Here is a 14,927-nt window from a genome sequence, read left to right as displayed (position 1 = left end):
TCTGTGTGTGGATTGGCCTCTTGCACACCAGGTGAAAGAACCTATTTTGGGGCAACATATACAGCTAATGAACAAAGTATAAAGGAAGGTATCAGAACTGATATAAAGCATTGTTTTTCTAGTTGGAAAATCTTAAAAAGAAAAATAATGGAAAATGACATGTGGTATCATTAATTTTAAAATTATTAACCAAAAAATAGAAAAAAATTATCTCTACTAAAAAATGCAATAGGATCATTCAGCAGATCTATGAAAACGATATAGGTTATTAAAGTTTTATCATTTTTACAGCAATTTGAAAAGAAACATTACATTTTTATCACACTGTTTACATTTCATCCCTGTCAGAACTTCACCGTGAGAGGACATGGTCTGGTTAGCCAAAGAGGAACTGTAATTTTGGGTACAAGTCCCTACAAAATAACTATTAACGTAAGAAACTCAAGGAGTGAAAGTCATGATCGGCAAAACTAATTTGGTTAGCAAGGATATGTTTTCCATGAGGAAAGAACTTACAAGATACTTTAGGGAGAGAGAGAGATGATCCATGTAATTTAGAAGACAGTAATTTCATTGGCTGAAATAAGCACCAAAATACAGGCTGAACATTTGCCTTAGAAAGTATATTCATTTACAAGATTACTTGAATTAAGGTGATTTTGTGATGTAATTGGCTAAAGTGAGAGAAGAGTGAGAAAATAAAAATAGAACTAGTCTATCGGTGTGTTTGTGTGTTGGGCACACAGCTATAAAGTTGGGGCTCTTGGCAGTTGGCAGTCCCGGCGCACAGCCTGCGTTTCCCCTCGGATGCAGCTTCCCTGGAGAGGGAGCAGAGGGAGGGTAACTGTGCCCTTGTGCTGCTCCAGTGATGGAAAGCTCCTTCCTTGGCCCACTGGACCCCAGCCCACCCAGTGCGGTCTCAGAAATAACCTGCGCTGAGCATCAGGGCCAGCATCCAAATTATGCATCCATGCAGAGGAGGACCCCATCCCAGCAGCACAAACACTGGACACCACTCATGGTCTGGGCAGCTCTGGGAGAATCCATTTGTTATTTCCAAACACTGTAGTCACATTACAGATCATAGTAACAGACCAAGCCTAACCCAGGCATACAAAAGATACACATAGGTAGAAAAAACAGTGCTTCCAAGAAAAAACAAGCAGTAACAGTAGGTGGGGTTGGTTTGGGAGGAGGGACAGAGGGAAAGCACAAGGAATTGAATTGCGTATGCTGCCAGATGGCTGTTTTGATGACACCATTATGAAATAATGCTACTACTTACTTGTACACTTAAATGATTTTTAAATATTCAAAATCTGAATTCTTGCACAGAAACACTGCATATATGTAGCAATAATGTGGCATACATAGTGATATATCTGCAGCTCGTTCATGTGGATGTACACTTAAAACCACGACATTATGGTACTTGTGTTACATTGTTGCCTGTGCTTCATAATTCTGTAAAATGAAAATCAAGTACTTCAAATTACGTTGCAATTTTGTATTGTAACAATGACATGGTTATTTACTCAAAATCATTTGTAATTCCCTATTCTGCTTTCAAATATGTAAGCAGATGACTAACTCCAGTGGACAGGCAACTATTTTACTTTGGAATTACAAAGCAACTTTTGTTATTGCAGATCAAGCTGCATTAACAAGCAGGTGCCACAAGCAGGTATGGGCAGGATGGAGATCCTGTTTCATTTCAGTAGCACAGCTCTGGCATGTAGCAGCAAAAGTGGTTTGTAGTCTTGTATGTTGACAAAATTATAATAAAGTGTGTTGTCCCTGCTCAACGCTATCAGCTGGGGGATAACCTCACCTCATCAGCAACACCTAACTCCATGGAAGGCAGGGAGGCCCTGCAGAGAGACTCAAGACAAATTAGAGGGCTGGGCAATCACCAACTGTACGAACTTTAACAGGGCAAGTGTAGGATTCTACACCTGGGATGGGGCAACCCTGAATATACGTACAGGTTGGGGAATGAGATGCTGGAAAGTAGTGCCATGAAAAGGGACCTTGGGGTCCTGGTCGATGGCAAGTTGAAGATGAGTCAGCAGTGCCCTGGCAGCCAGGAGGGGCAACCGTGTCCTGGGGGTCATCAGGCAAAGCATTGCCAGCTGGTTGAGGTAGGGGATTGTTGCACTCTGGTTTGGCTTCACCTCAAGCACCGTGTTCAGTTTGGGTGCCCCAATATAAGAAAGATATAAAGCTATTCGAGAGCATCCAAAGGAGGCACATGAAGATGGTGAGGGGCCTTGAAGGGAAGCTTTATGAGAAGCAGCTGAGGTCACTTGGCTTGTTGCAGAAGAGGCCGAGGAGAGACCTCTTAGCAGTCTACAACTTCCTTGAGAGAGGAAGAATAGGCGCAGACACTGATCTCTTCTCTGTGGTGACCAGTGACAGGACCCAAGAAAATGGCCTGAAGTTGTGTCAGGGGAGGCCTAGATTGGATATTAGGAAAACATTTTTCAGCCGGACGGTGGTTTGGCACTGGAACAGGCTCCCCAGGGAAGCGGTCACAGCACCAAGCCTGCCAGAGTTCAGGAAGAGTTTGGACAATACTCTCAGGCACATGGCGTGACTCGGGGCTGTCCTGTGCAGGGCCAGGAGTTGGACTTCGACGATCCTTGCGGATCCCTTCCAGTTCAGGATACTCTGTGATTCCGAGTGATTCTGTGTGTTTCCCTACCCTCCTCAGTCTCGGCCGCCCCGCGGAGCGCAGCTCCCTGGCCGGGCACACCCGGTCCCGCTGTCCCCGCCCCGCAGAAGGTGACGCCACTGCCCCGCGCGGCTGCTCTGGAAACGCGTCTCCAGCCCCGCGCGGGATTGTGGGAGGCTGGAAGGGGCTGCCGGGGGTCGAAGATGGCGGCGCAGGGAAGGGCCCGGGCGGGCGAGGAGCAGCCGGGATCGGCAGGCTCGGAGTCGGAGGTGCTGCTGCTGCACCCGGAGCTGCTCTCAGAGGAATTCCTACGGCTCACCCTGGAGCAGGTGCGTCCGGGAAGCCGGGCTGGGGCGAGGCGGACCGACGGTCCCTGAGGGGGAGTTCAGGGGAGAGCAGCCCCCGAGTCGGTGCTCCATAGGCCACGGAGTTGCTGAGAGGAGACCCGTGGCGTGGGAGATGTCTCCGTGTTTGCAGAGGGTTGTGATTGAACACCGAGGCTGCTAAAGAGCAGTTTGCCCAAATCGACAGAGTGTCTGCATACAGTAAAACTGTCTGTGGAAAGATGATATTTACACTGTTGAAGTTGCGACGTCCATACCCAGTGTAACCTGCTCCAGGTGACCCTGCCTTGGCAGGGGTGTTGGACTAGGTGATCTCCAGAGCTCCCTAAATATTCTGTGATTCCGTGAGTTAAGGAAGTGCAGCCTACGTAATCAGTCAAACTAATGCTTAAATACTGAAGTATTACTTAAGTACTTATTAATTCTTAATAGTTGAAAAAAGAAATTCAGTTTGAAAGTGAATTCTAAGCAGTTTAGGACCATACAAAGCTTTTGTTGATGTAATTTGAAGTACTTGTTACCGCTCTGCCTGAAAATTTTAGGTGTATGAAACAACAGGAATCAAAGTTTCAGGTTTTTGTATGAGCTCAAAGAATTTTCATGTGCTCTCGTCCATGTAGTCTATGTGGACAAAAACGTACACCTTTCAGGCCACCATCAGAAGTCATGAAGTGTTGCCAAAAACATTAGTGACAGAGGCTTCACCTGCTTTTGGTGACCTCTAGTTTGGAGGATATTAGTGGAGGTTTTTTTCTCCTTTAATAAATCTGACAGGAGGTACCAAGAAATGTTCACAGCCCCATACATGATTGAAAAGAAAACTGATGTTCTGGTAAAACTGACAGTTCCTAGAAATCTCACAAAATCACAGAATATTTAGGGTTGGAAGGGACGTCTGGAAGTCATCCAGTCCAACCCTCATGCCAAGGCAGGGTCACCTAGAGCAGGTGACACAGGAGCTCATCCAGGTGCATTTTGAATGTCACCAGAGAGGGAGACTTCACGACCTCCCTGGGCAGCCTGTTTCAGTGCTCTGCCACCCTCAACATAAAGAAGTTCTTCCTCCTGTTGAGCTTAAACTTATCTCCTTTATTCTTTGGGAACTGGGGAAGGAAGGACAGCTCTATATTCATAAGTCTGACCTGCGTTATGTTCTAGTTACCTGGTTTTTAGAAGAGTGAAGAAGAGCTCTGGTACTGTAGTTGGTTTCAGAGAGGTGTGTTTAAGAGTGCATGAAAACATCAGCCATCAACAGTATCTCTATCAAATTTTTTTCCTTTTTTTTTTTTTTACTGCTGTTTTTATTGGCAAAACCTGTGGGGTTTTGGATAGGGAGGGCTACCATTGCAAGTGGTAGAAAAAGAAACCACTATGCACTGACCAAAACATCCTGTGTTTTCCATTGCCTCACTGAAGGGAGGAACTGAGTCTAATCCACAGATTACCACAGTTTTCTACACAAAACAAGGGAATTTCACAATAGGAAGGCAGGAGACCAGGCTGTCATTGGCTGTGGGCAGTTCATGGCCTCTCCAAAGTGATCATGCCAGCCACCCACTTACTTTTGAAACTCTTGACATTTATGCCCAAAGCAGTACCTTAAAGTGTATTTTGAACAAATAAATGATGCTATTAAGATGGTTGTGCTTTGAATTTGTCATGATAATAACAACTTTTTTTCTGTCCCCCGCAGAAAAATATATTAGTCGAAAATGATGCGAAAATGGACAAAGACAGTCTCACTGATCTCTATATCCAACATGCCATTCCCCTGCCTCAGCGTGACCTACCAAAAAGTAGATGGGGGAAAATGATGGAAAAGAAGAGACAGCAAAATGACCTGAAAAGTGAGAATAAAAGGTAAGTTAGCTTTTATTGGGCTAGACCTGGAGAATTTAGGACAATGCATTTAGTTCAACCTTTGTTTGCCTGATTAATGAAATTTGTGCAGCTTTTGGACGTTGTCACAGGTTACAGAGAATGCTGTGTCAGGTTTCCTGTTTCAGAAGTGATAGATTCTCCTACTGCAATAATAGGAAAAAGGGAAAGATAATGTTTTTGTTTTGTCATCCAAATGTTATTAATGGTATTTAGTTTATAGTGCTTCTTGATGTAGAACCATAGAATAGTTTGGGTTGGAAAGGACCTTTGGTGGTCATCTAGTCCAAAGAAATAAAGATAGGAGGCTAGATGTTTTTGGGAGAAGGAGGCAATGTTAATTTTTAGATGAGAGAATTACTTCATCCAGAGTTTATATGTACAATAACTTTAGGAGCTCTTATTTTGGTACAATAAAATGCAGTAATGGTTAAACCATTATATTTGCTGGGAAAACAGTAAGTATAAGGAGATAACTTTAATCTACCAGTCTGCTTTTCTTTACCAGTTGTTCTTTGCACTTAGCATCTAGCACACTAGGCTTAGTCTTTTGCTCTGTTTTTAGACCGTTTTAAGATTTTCCAGAAGTTGCTGTTTTTGCTTTTATTGCCTCTTTCATACTTAACAAATATGATGACAAAATACTGTTTAGAAAAGTTAACCTTTTCCTGCTAGTATTACTAACCCTAGAGAAATGAGAGAAATAGATTATCATCACTTTCAGCAAGTAAAAGTTGCGCAGAAAAAATTTCAGTTTTAGTACACTATATCAAGGAAGTTCAATTGTCTTTTTGGAATATTAGAATATTACACTTTTCGTCATAATTGTGTGCACCACTTAAACAAAATTGACACGATGCCATTGTGCAGAAGAGGAAGTAGAACTTGGCATTCCTGTTTCTAAAACAAAATCAAAATTCCTAGATATTTTGAAGCTGTAAGTTATGTGCAAGTTGGAGCTGGGAACTAAGCGTGCTGTTAGTTCACTTTAGAAATCAGATAAACTGATTGATTGTATGAATAAGAGAACTCTCTGATGAGTTCTTTGTGGAAATCACATGGAATTAGTATGAGGCTTGAAGACTTGATAAGCACAGTTCAGTGAGTTTTGGCTTGCCTCTGGTAGTTACAGATTGGAGGTAAAAACACAATGAAATTTAAAAATCAGTGTTGAATATTGTGTTTAGTTTTACTGCTGGTGATTAATGTCATGTCCTAGAAGACTTGTTGTATGTCAGCTGATTTGATGTTATACTTCAGTAACGCAGTCAGATATCTGAGGTTACAGATGATGGTTTATATATCTTATTACTGAATATCTGAGTTTGCAGACAATCATAGCAAATAGGAACAAGCACAGTCTTTCCAATTTCAGACGTTTCAGAAAGGATTTGTGTTCAGGGATAGTTAATTTTGCAGATCTGTAAGATCATCTTACCTACTGAAAGAGAGAGGATGATAAGAATCTCACAGTGTATATGTAGTTTCTGAAATGCCAGCAAGTCGAAAGACTCTCACCTGCAAACGCTCAGTCTCCAGGAGCGCTGTGGCTGTTCATCCTCATAGCTGTGGTCTTGGTAGGGCTCATCATTTCTGCTTAGCCTTCTGAGAGGTCACTTCAGTATGCCCTGAGAACTGCTAAGGTGCTGATAATACTGAGTTCAGTGCAAAACACTGTACTTCTGACCAGTTTCACAGAAGAGGTGATCACCTGCCTGTTTTGGTAACAGGCAAATATTTAGGATAATCAGGGTGTGGGAGCTAAAACCTACACTTCTCTATGATTACCTTAAATACCAGATTAAGCTAGACAAAAATAGGAACATTTTTCATTAAATTGTCCTCATAATTGGGAGGCCATCCTGACTGCATGAGTAATCATGTGAGAGAGTGGAAACCCAGACTGCTCATGCAGTGAAGCTTTTGCTGTCTCTAGTAAATCTTGTATCTTACCATGCACATCAAAATAAGCAGCGGGATTAGATATAGATGTGCATTGAAATCTAGGTTGCACAGAAGGTGATCTGCAGGAGGGGACACAATCCCAAAATGGCTGATTTCAGCAGTTAGTGAATATCAGTGTCCTCCCTCAGAAGAGTGCTGGCCTACAGGAGTCCTACTGTGAAGCTTTTATGGTTCCTGTACTTTATATAAATGAAGAAAATGTCACTCCCAAGGTTCTGTTTTGTTCTGTGAGACATGTATCTAAAAATTGGATGTGACAGTCCTTGACAGTACAGCATCTAAATTTCTTTTGGAATGTTCCCAAAGTTTTTCTCTGGGAGTGTTACCTATATTATATCATTTGTACAAGTGCTGCAAATACTAAAATTGGGTTTAGAGTAGATAACAGTCCAGGAATTGCAGTTAGTTCCTAACTTGCCACTTTTCACCAATCTGAATATATAAAAACCCTGACTCCATAGGAAAAGCAGACTTATTATGGTAAGGAATGTGAGGGGGAAAAAATCTAAGACCTGAACTTTGTCTTGCTTTATGAACTCCTAAACTGTGACCACTTCCCTTTTTTTGAAGAAACCCCTGTTCTTGACAGAAATTGTACAAAGTGATGTGCAGTTTCTTAATATGTGAGGTTTATCAGCGGCTACTAATCTAATGTTGTTCCAAGTCCAAACTGATTAAATCTCTGCTTGTGGCTTATTTTGAAGTCTGTTGAGATACTTAACATCAAAATTGTCAAATTCATATAGTTGCAAATCAATGCAAATATATATTCAATTGTTGAAACACTGTAATTCAACTTTTATTCATCTGTTTAGTATGAGATGACTGAATAGTCAGTGTATACTGAAAGCTGAAGTTTCTGATCAGGAATATTATGTACCTTAATGGTGGTTTGGGTTTTTTATTTGTTAAATCTGCACTTTCCAAACACTTTTTCTTTGTCATTCTTGAGCAATACTTTTTTAAATCTTTGAATTCATGTAGAGTGAGTTATGTTTACTTTGTACTTTATTTTTTTGCAATTAAAATGTTTTCTGGTAATATTGTTTTGATATCAGCTTGATAGTATTCCTTCTCATGAGTCACTGAATTGGCCAGCTCTGACTACACATAGGCTTAAAGGCACAAACTATTAAAAAAAGTCATTAAATCCACTTAGGGTTCCTGTTTAAAGACATCTTGTTTTAAAAACAGGTGTGCTTTTTTTGCTTACTGTTTTTATTCCTTGTGTAACAATCTTTTGGACTATCTTAACATTATGATTTTGAGTAAGAGTGGAAACAGGGAAATTTAGAATTATCAGAATATTAGATGCTGTTCTTGTAGGTAAGGCAGCACATGTTTTCTCAAATATTCATCTTTTGAAATACTTAACACTTATCTCTGTAGTTGCTCTGGAAGAGCTGCAGTGGTACAAGCATAGAGTCTTTGTTTGTACAACTGTAATTGTTTGCCTTCACAGTTCCTCACACAATTGTCTTTGCTGAGGAACACTCTTCCTCACACAAACCCCTGCCCCTTTATATTTTGGAAGCAATTTTTGTTGCTTTTTATTTTTATTTAAGTATATGTAAGTTTATATAAGTATTTTTATTTTAAGTTTGGAGCAGATCAAAGTTTAATGTTAGTGTTTTGGGATATATATTTACTTTAGACAAGATTAAATTCATTTTCACTACTCGTGTCTTGACTATGCTATTTTTTGATCATATAACTTGTGTTTCTGAGAATTTTATGATTTGTATTTTCAGTGTTACAACAGTGGAAGGATTAAGGAAACGGCCATTGATTGTATTTGATGGTAATTCAACAAGTACAAGCATAAAGGTGAAGAAGACAGAGAATGGAGCTGCTGATCGCCTGAAACCTCCTCCAGCTGGAAGCCCCACCAACACTGTTCGAAGATTATCAGTTTCTTCAAATGCCTCAACATACATTTCAGCCTCCAGTTTGTCAGAGGACACTAAGCTGGGAATGAGGAATAGTGAGGCTCAGCAGAACAATATTTCAAAGACTAACAGCGGTGTGTTGACTAGTCTGAAGGTTTACCCTTTGTCTCCAATAGCAGGAACTACTGTTGTGAAGTTAAAGAGGTCTGTTCCAAAAGAAGAATCCGGGTTGCCGGTACGTTTGTGCAGTATCTTGTTTTGCAGCTTTTTATAGTTGAAACTTACAGGAGCCAAAGTTAGACCTTTGTAAGAGTTTTCAGGATTATTTTATTTTGGAGTAATAGTCGAGTATTTAGAAACAGATGAAGGTGTAGCTGGTTGGGAAAGATTAGAAGGAAATAAATAAAGTACTTTACACTTGACCATGGGAAACTTCTATGTGAGAGATGCAACTCTGTGGAAACCATGCCCATAATTTTAAAACGAGTAGGTAGGTAAAACTTAAGGTGGTGCTGGTAGCAGTCAAATAAAACACCAACTAGATAATTCTACTGGTAGGTCTGAGAGAAAGAACAGGTATTGTAGAACAACATGAACAGCCATGGAGGGAAGACAAGTGATCTGTTTTCTGTAGTAGGGAAGGAAAAAATGAAATGATTTGTAGCAATCACAGTTGAATGGTTGAGTAGGACAAGCTTTCACTTGTCACAGTAAAGGAAGAGATATTACAGGAGCAGAAGTGAGATGCTGAGAGCCACAGAATATATCCTTAGAGAAAGAATACCATCTGTTTAAAATCTTGCATAGGAATTAGCAAGCTAGAGGAAGGAACTGGATGTGTTAATCTGGAGAGAGCTTAGTCTGTGGGTCTGAATGAGAAGCCAAAACAACAAACTGTATCAGTCGAGGTGAGACGCCAAAGGTCGAGGGCTCATTTTGAGACGGGATTTTAATTGGATACTTGGACATTGAGGAAGACATGCTGAGATCTTGAACAGAAGGGTGCTGTTCTCATGTAGAAGTCTGATGAGTGAGATGTTAACCATAAAGGTAAATAAGTACCTTCTTTCTGCAAGTTGGATTTGGCTGTAAACAAATTTTGTGTGTACAAGAGAACTACGCTACAGATGGGGGCAGAACAAAACTGATGAGCTGAAGGGATGAGTGAAGAGCTAAGGCAGGATCTATGAATTCAGCAGGGCATTATCTTATAAGATGTAGGTAATGGTCCTGAATGTAGCTGCCAGATGGGGAGATGGAGCAGTGGTTGATTTTGACAACTGTGTGGTTAGTCTTAAAGGGCTTGTCAGTGAGCAGGAGCAATGGGTAATCTCTTCAAAACATGCCACGAGGTAGGGATAAGTCTTATATTTGTATGGTATTCCTTCATGATACAAATGAGGGAGTTTTCACATTTCCACTGGAGTACAGGAATATCTGAAATAAGTCTTGGTTTCAGAGGAAGAAAGAGAAATACGAACTCTTAGTTGAACTGCAGGGGGAGCTTTAGATATACAGTGTGGAGTTACGTTTATTAGAATCTTCCCAAGACGTGAGTCTGAACTTCTGTTTTCTCAATATTCCCTCATTAAATGCTTTCTGTTAATATCTTCTTTAAAAATCCTTTAATGAAAGAATGCAGGTAATATCCTTGCTGCATGGATTGGTAGGTTCCATCAGACTTGTGTTAAACATGAGCACCTAAACATGTGTCTGAAAGACAGCTTTAGCAACTTTTACAAGAACCATGGCTGAGGCTCTGAATGAAATTTATGCTGGAGAGGTGTGTTTCCTACTGTCCATATTACTAACTTTTTTTAGTATTTAGAACTCTTCCAAGTGTTGGTCAGATCTGAACCTGCAGAGCTTTTGAAACTTGTTTAATATGCACCTCACAGCTTCTTTATATTTCATTTAAATGTTCTGTAGACACAAGGATGGCACTTGTAAGTGCCACTATATAACTGACACTCAGAAGCTATGACCTCTGGCATTTGACTTTCTACATTAGCCACAGTTAGGTTGTTCCAGTTAATACCTGCAAGTTCAGTCATGCCTTGGTTAATGTGGGTCAGATGTGTTTGAAGTTAGGCAAGTGTGTTCTGTGGATGGTACTTTACTGTCTGAAATTAAAGAATGTGGTGTTGAATAGTAAGTGATGCAGTCAGGAAGAATCTGTACTTGGCAGATGGCTGTGGAGTGTAAAGCCTGATCTATTTTTAGTATAATGACAGTAGTGACAATTTTCTCTTCAAGCAAGTTACTGTTCTTTGACTTTCAAGAAAAACTGAAGCTCTGGTGCTGAATAGCACAGAACTATCCCTCTTATCTTTGGGTCTGATTCTCTTAAACTTTTCAGTGGTTGCAGTCCACAGGATTGCTGTAAATAACAGTGAAACTCTTAAAGACAAGAGTTGCAATGAGTTGCAGAATGTTCTTGAAAACTCATATACCTGTCTTTGCTTGTATGAACTATTAAAGCTCCATTTTTCAGATTTCTTTTGTTATTATTATTTTAGATGGTGAAAGGTAATTATTTCACCACTTCATCTCTCATTGTTTTGCCTCAGATTTTCTTGATTTTTACAAGTTCCTTGGGATGGGGGGGCTTGAAAGATTAGTTCATCTGAGGCTTTGGCAGTTATTTATCTTTTTTTATCCAGATCATTACAAGGGAAGACCAAATTTTCTTTCTCTTTTTCTAATGCTTTTACTCTTTGACAAAACTAAATTGGTTTCTTAACTGTATGTTCGGATTTTTTTCCTTATGCAATCCCATTTCAACAAGTATTTTAAGAACACTATCTGAAATAACTTTGGAAGGGTGTTTTGAAACTCCAACAGGTACCTGTTTCTAACCTGCATAATTGAAAGACATTTTTGAATATTTGATTTTAGATTAGTAGAAAACAAATACTTGTATGATTTGCAGGTAGTTAAATTCATTGGCTCTATTTTTATTTTCTGTAGAGAAGTTCTGTGATATTTAACTTTCTCCACAAGATGGCAATAGAAAGCTATTGTAGTAGCCTATAGCTGAGTACAGCAATAGTGGCAGATTTGAATATGTCAGATTAATGACTGACTTCTATTTGCACAGTATGCCTAAGAATACTTATATATTTCTTTGTATTTCAGAATGACCTAAAGCCTACGGAAGCAAAGAAGAAAATCCAGCATGTTACATGGCCGTGAAGTAGCTAATGGTGCTTGAAACATAAATATTACTTCCATATTTTAAAATAGATAGGTATATTTAAACAATTTACATAAAATTGTTTTTGAACCTTATAGAGATTCAGATTGCTGTGAAGCTTTAACAAGTTTAACAGTTCCCTGTCGTAAATCTGGAGTCACTATCACCAGTAACCTTAAGAGTGTCTACTCTTGCACAACAAGTAGTTAATTACTTCTTTAACAGGTGATGATATTACACTATACTAAACCCTCCACTTCTAGTTTTCAAGGTTATTATAGTTCATCTCCTCCATGTCACTATGATTCACACGTTGTTTCACTAAGATTCAGTTTCGTTCCACATCTGGTTAAATAGTTAAAACAGCTGTTGAGATTTAGAGTGATCCCAAGAGCCTTCTTGGCTTCAAAAAGGTAATTAATTTGGATGAGAACACTGACCATTCTGCTGATAAGATGGTCTACAAGAAATTTTTTTTGGTTTTGTTGCGCAGAACAGGAGTGTAAAATTTGCAGTGCAAGTTAGGCTGGTAACGAGAGATGAACTATTTTAACAGCGTTACTTCAAATTGAAGTTTCTCTTGATATATGAAATAAGAAATGCACTGATGGAAATATGTTATTAGACTGTTTGATATGAAACTTTGAGAGGAAGTAGTGAATGGATTAGTGCCATGTTCTCTTAAGTACATAGGCGTATTTTATACAGGCATAAGTGTAAAATTGTGCCAATGTAGCAAATATGGTTGCTTTCTAGGTTACAATCATGCTTATAAAATATGGGAAAAAACAGTGGAATGCAAACCAGTGCTTTTTCAGCTTATGAAGTTGGAGAGGGACATGGAGAGGAAGACAGAGAAGTACCTTGAGAGCATTAACACATGTAATTGCACTCTAGAAAAAAATACACAAACCTGTTTTCCTTGCTTTGATAATTTAAGATGGATTTTGGTTTTCTGTGAAACTTAATGTTTCATCTGAATTGTTGGTAGTGCCTTACAGGGCAGAAATCCAGTTAAGTTGATAGAAACATTTTTATTAAAATTCAGTGGCTCAGAGTGAAGCCAATTTAGATCAGTTTTAGGTATGGATGGTAAATAATAACAATGCTCCCAAACTTAGTAAAACAACAACAAAAAAAATCAACTTCTGAATCCTCTTAGTTAACCCACTAAAAGAAGCTGTCAGCAGTGATCGGAAAGCTTGTTTACATTTTTAACACTGGTTTATATTGAAACCAAACCCTGTAGTTTAGTTCATTACTTTACAGAAGTTCTCCATTCACTGTTACGATATAAAAGGCACTTCTCGAATGCTGTAAAATGGTAAGAATGTGTGTTTTAAAATAGTGTGCTGTTTCCCTTTTACTAAACACTTGTGCAGTTTTTGTACTTGAGTACAGCAAACTTTAATGTAATGTACATTTTGTATGTAAAGACATGTCTTTTAAGTAGCCTTATCCTATTTAAATAAATTAAATTAAAAGCAGACCAAGCAGTGCTGACTTGTTTTTATGATGTAATTAAGCTTGTTGATTTTATACAGTTATATTTCAGTGGACTTGATCAGGTTTAGCAGCAGTAGTATCATGTGAAGTGCTGGTTCTTGCACTAGTGTAACAGTCTGATAGGAATTCTGTTTTGTGCTTGGCTTATTGTCAGTGATCTAGAGTGTAGGATGTATTTTGTGCAGTTCCAGTTTCTAGGAGCACGTGTGTGTTGGTATGTGTTAAGGAGGGATATTCAGAGCTGTACTGGAATGATGGCATGATGCTGCTATTGCATGGTAACAGTCTTGGTTTTAAGCCGGTATGCTTTCCAGCCTTGCCATGTTTCACCTACCTTTCCCCAAAGCTGGGACCATTTTGCCCTCTGTTGTAGTACTTGGGAGGCAAGGTGCAAGCCATGCTGCTCTTACTGTCTTCATAGAATCATTAAGGTTAGAAAAGACCTCCAAGGTCATCGAGTCCACCCCTTCCCTGGATACCACCACACCCACTAAACGCTATCATGAAGTGGGTGATTCCACCACTTCCCTGGGAAACCTGTTCCAGTGCTTGACGACTTCCACTGAAGAAAATTTTCCTAATGTCCAACCTGTACCTCCCTTGTCACAACCTGAGGCTATTTCCCCTTGTCCTATCACTAGCTGCCTGAGAGAAGAGGCTGATGCCCATCGTGATTCAGTCTCCTTTCAGGTAGTTGTAGAGAGCAATAAGACCTCACCTCACCCTTCTTTCTTCAGGCTAAGCAACCCCCAGCCCCAGCCCCTTCACCAGCTCCACTGCCCCTCTCTGGATGCTCTCTAGCACCTCAATGTCCTTCTTGTAGTGAGGGCCCAAAACTGAACACAGTAGTCGAGGTCCAGCCTCCCCAGTACTGAGTACAGGGGCATTACCCCTTTAGCTAATAGTAATCCTTCTCTCAGCAAAGCTCTAGGGCAGAGCTGCAGTGTGCTAAGGGATTGCCGGACCCCAAAGGAGAGTAAGTGAGGTGTTTGCCCTCCTTTAGGAGGTGTGGATATAAAAGGGAGTTTTGTGGCTATTTACTACAGCTTTCATGATAAAATGAAATCACCAAAGGATAGAATTCAGTGAGTTCTGGTTAGCACAGTGTGCACTTCAAAAAAGCCAGCGAAGTTCTTCAAATGGTGTGCAATACTCCAAATCTGATCTGATGCATATATTCAGCTTGTTGAATTAATGAGAGGGGAATGACCTCTTCGTACTTGGTACAAAAAGAGACACATTCAAGAGTGGTGGCAGAAACTACGAGCAAACTTTCCCTACCCAGTTACACACAGAGTAAGTATATTCCTGAATCTTTCCACATCTGAAGATTCCTGTTGGAGGTGTGACATATTTCTTTCCTCCTTTCGCTGGACACAAATGGATTCCATTTGGAAGGTGTACTGTGATTGTACACTGCATAACATGGCCATATTTCTTGCAGTTTGCTTTGGGACAAGAATTATCTTCCTTTG

The 14,927-nt window shown here is 39.9% G+C and overlaps 1 protein-coding gene across 1 annotated transcript; it reads left to right on the top strand.

Annotated features, from left to right (window-relative positions):
* Positions 1 to 2,835: 2,835 nt before the first annotated feature.
* Positions 2,836 to 13,435, top strand: C2H2orf49 (chromosome 2 C2orf49 homolog). The gene is made up of 4 exons (XM_032680514.1): positions 2,836 to 3,003; positions 4,712 to 4,878; positions 8,613 to 8,985; positions 11,889 to 13,435. The coding sequence occupies exons 1-4, from the start codon at positions 2,878 to 2,880 to the stop codon at positions 11,943 to 11,945; spliced, it is 723 nt and encodes a 240-aa protein (XP_032536405.1). The 5' UTR covers positions 2,836 to 2,877; the 3' UTR covers positions 11,946 to 13,435.
* The last annotated feature ends 1,492 nt before the right edge of the window (positions 13,436 to 14,927 follow it).

This window comes from Chiroxiphia lanceolata, chromosome 2, assembly GCF_009829145.1.
Source record: "Chiroxiphia lanceolata isolate bChiLan1 chromosome 2, bChiLan1.pri, whole genome shotgun sequence".
In the NCBI taxonomy this organism is placed as follows: Eukaryota; Metazoa; Chordata; class Aves; order Passeriformes; family Pipridae; genus Chiroxiphia; species Chiroxiphia lanceolata.
This window is presented reverse-complemented; position numbering and strand designations above follow the sequence as displayed.

Bases quoted from the DNA above. Each gene is read 5' to 3' on its own strand.
- C2H2orf49 (XM_032680514.1), top strand. From the start codon at position 2,878: ATGGCGGCGCAGGGAAGGGCCCGGGCGGGCGAGGAGCAGCCGGGATCG. The intron at 4,879-8,612 runs GTAAGTTAGCTT...TTGTATTTTCAG, and splicing joins CTGAAAAGTGAGAATAAAAG to TGTTACAACAGTGGAAGGAT. The intron at 8,986-11,888 runs GTACGTTTGTGC...TTTGTATTTCAG, and splicing joins AAGAAGAATCCGGGTTGCCG to AATGACCTAAAGCCTACGGA.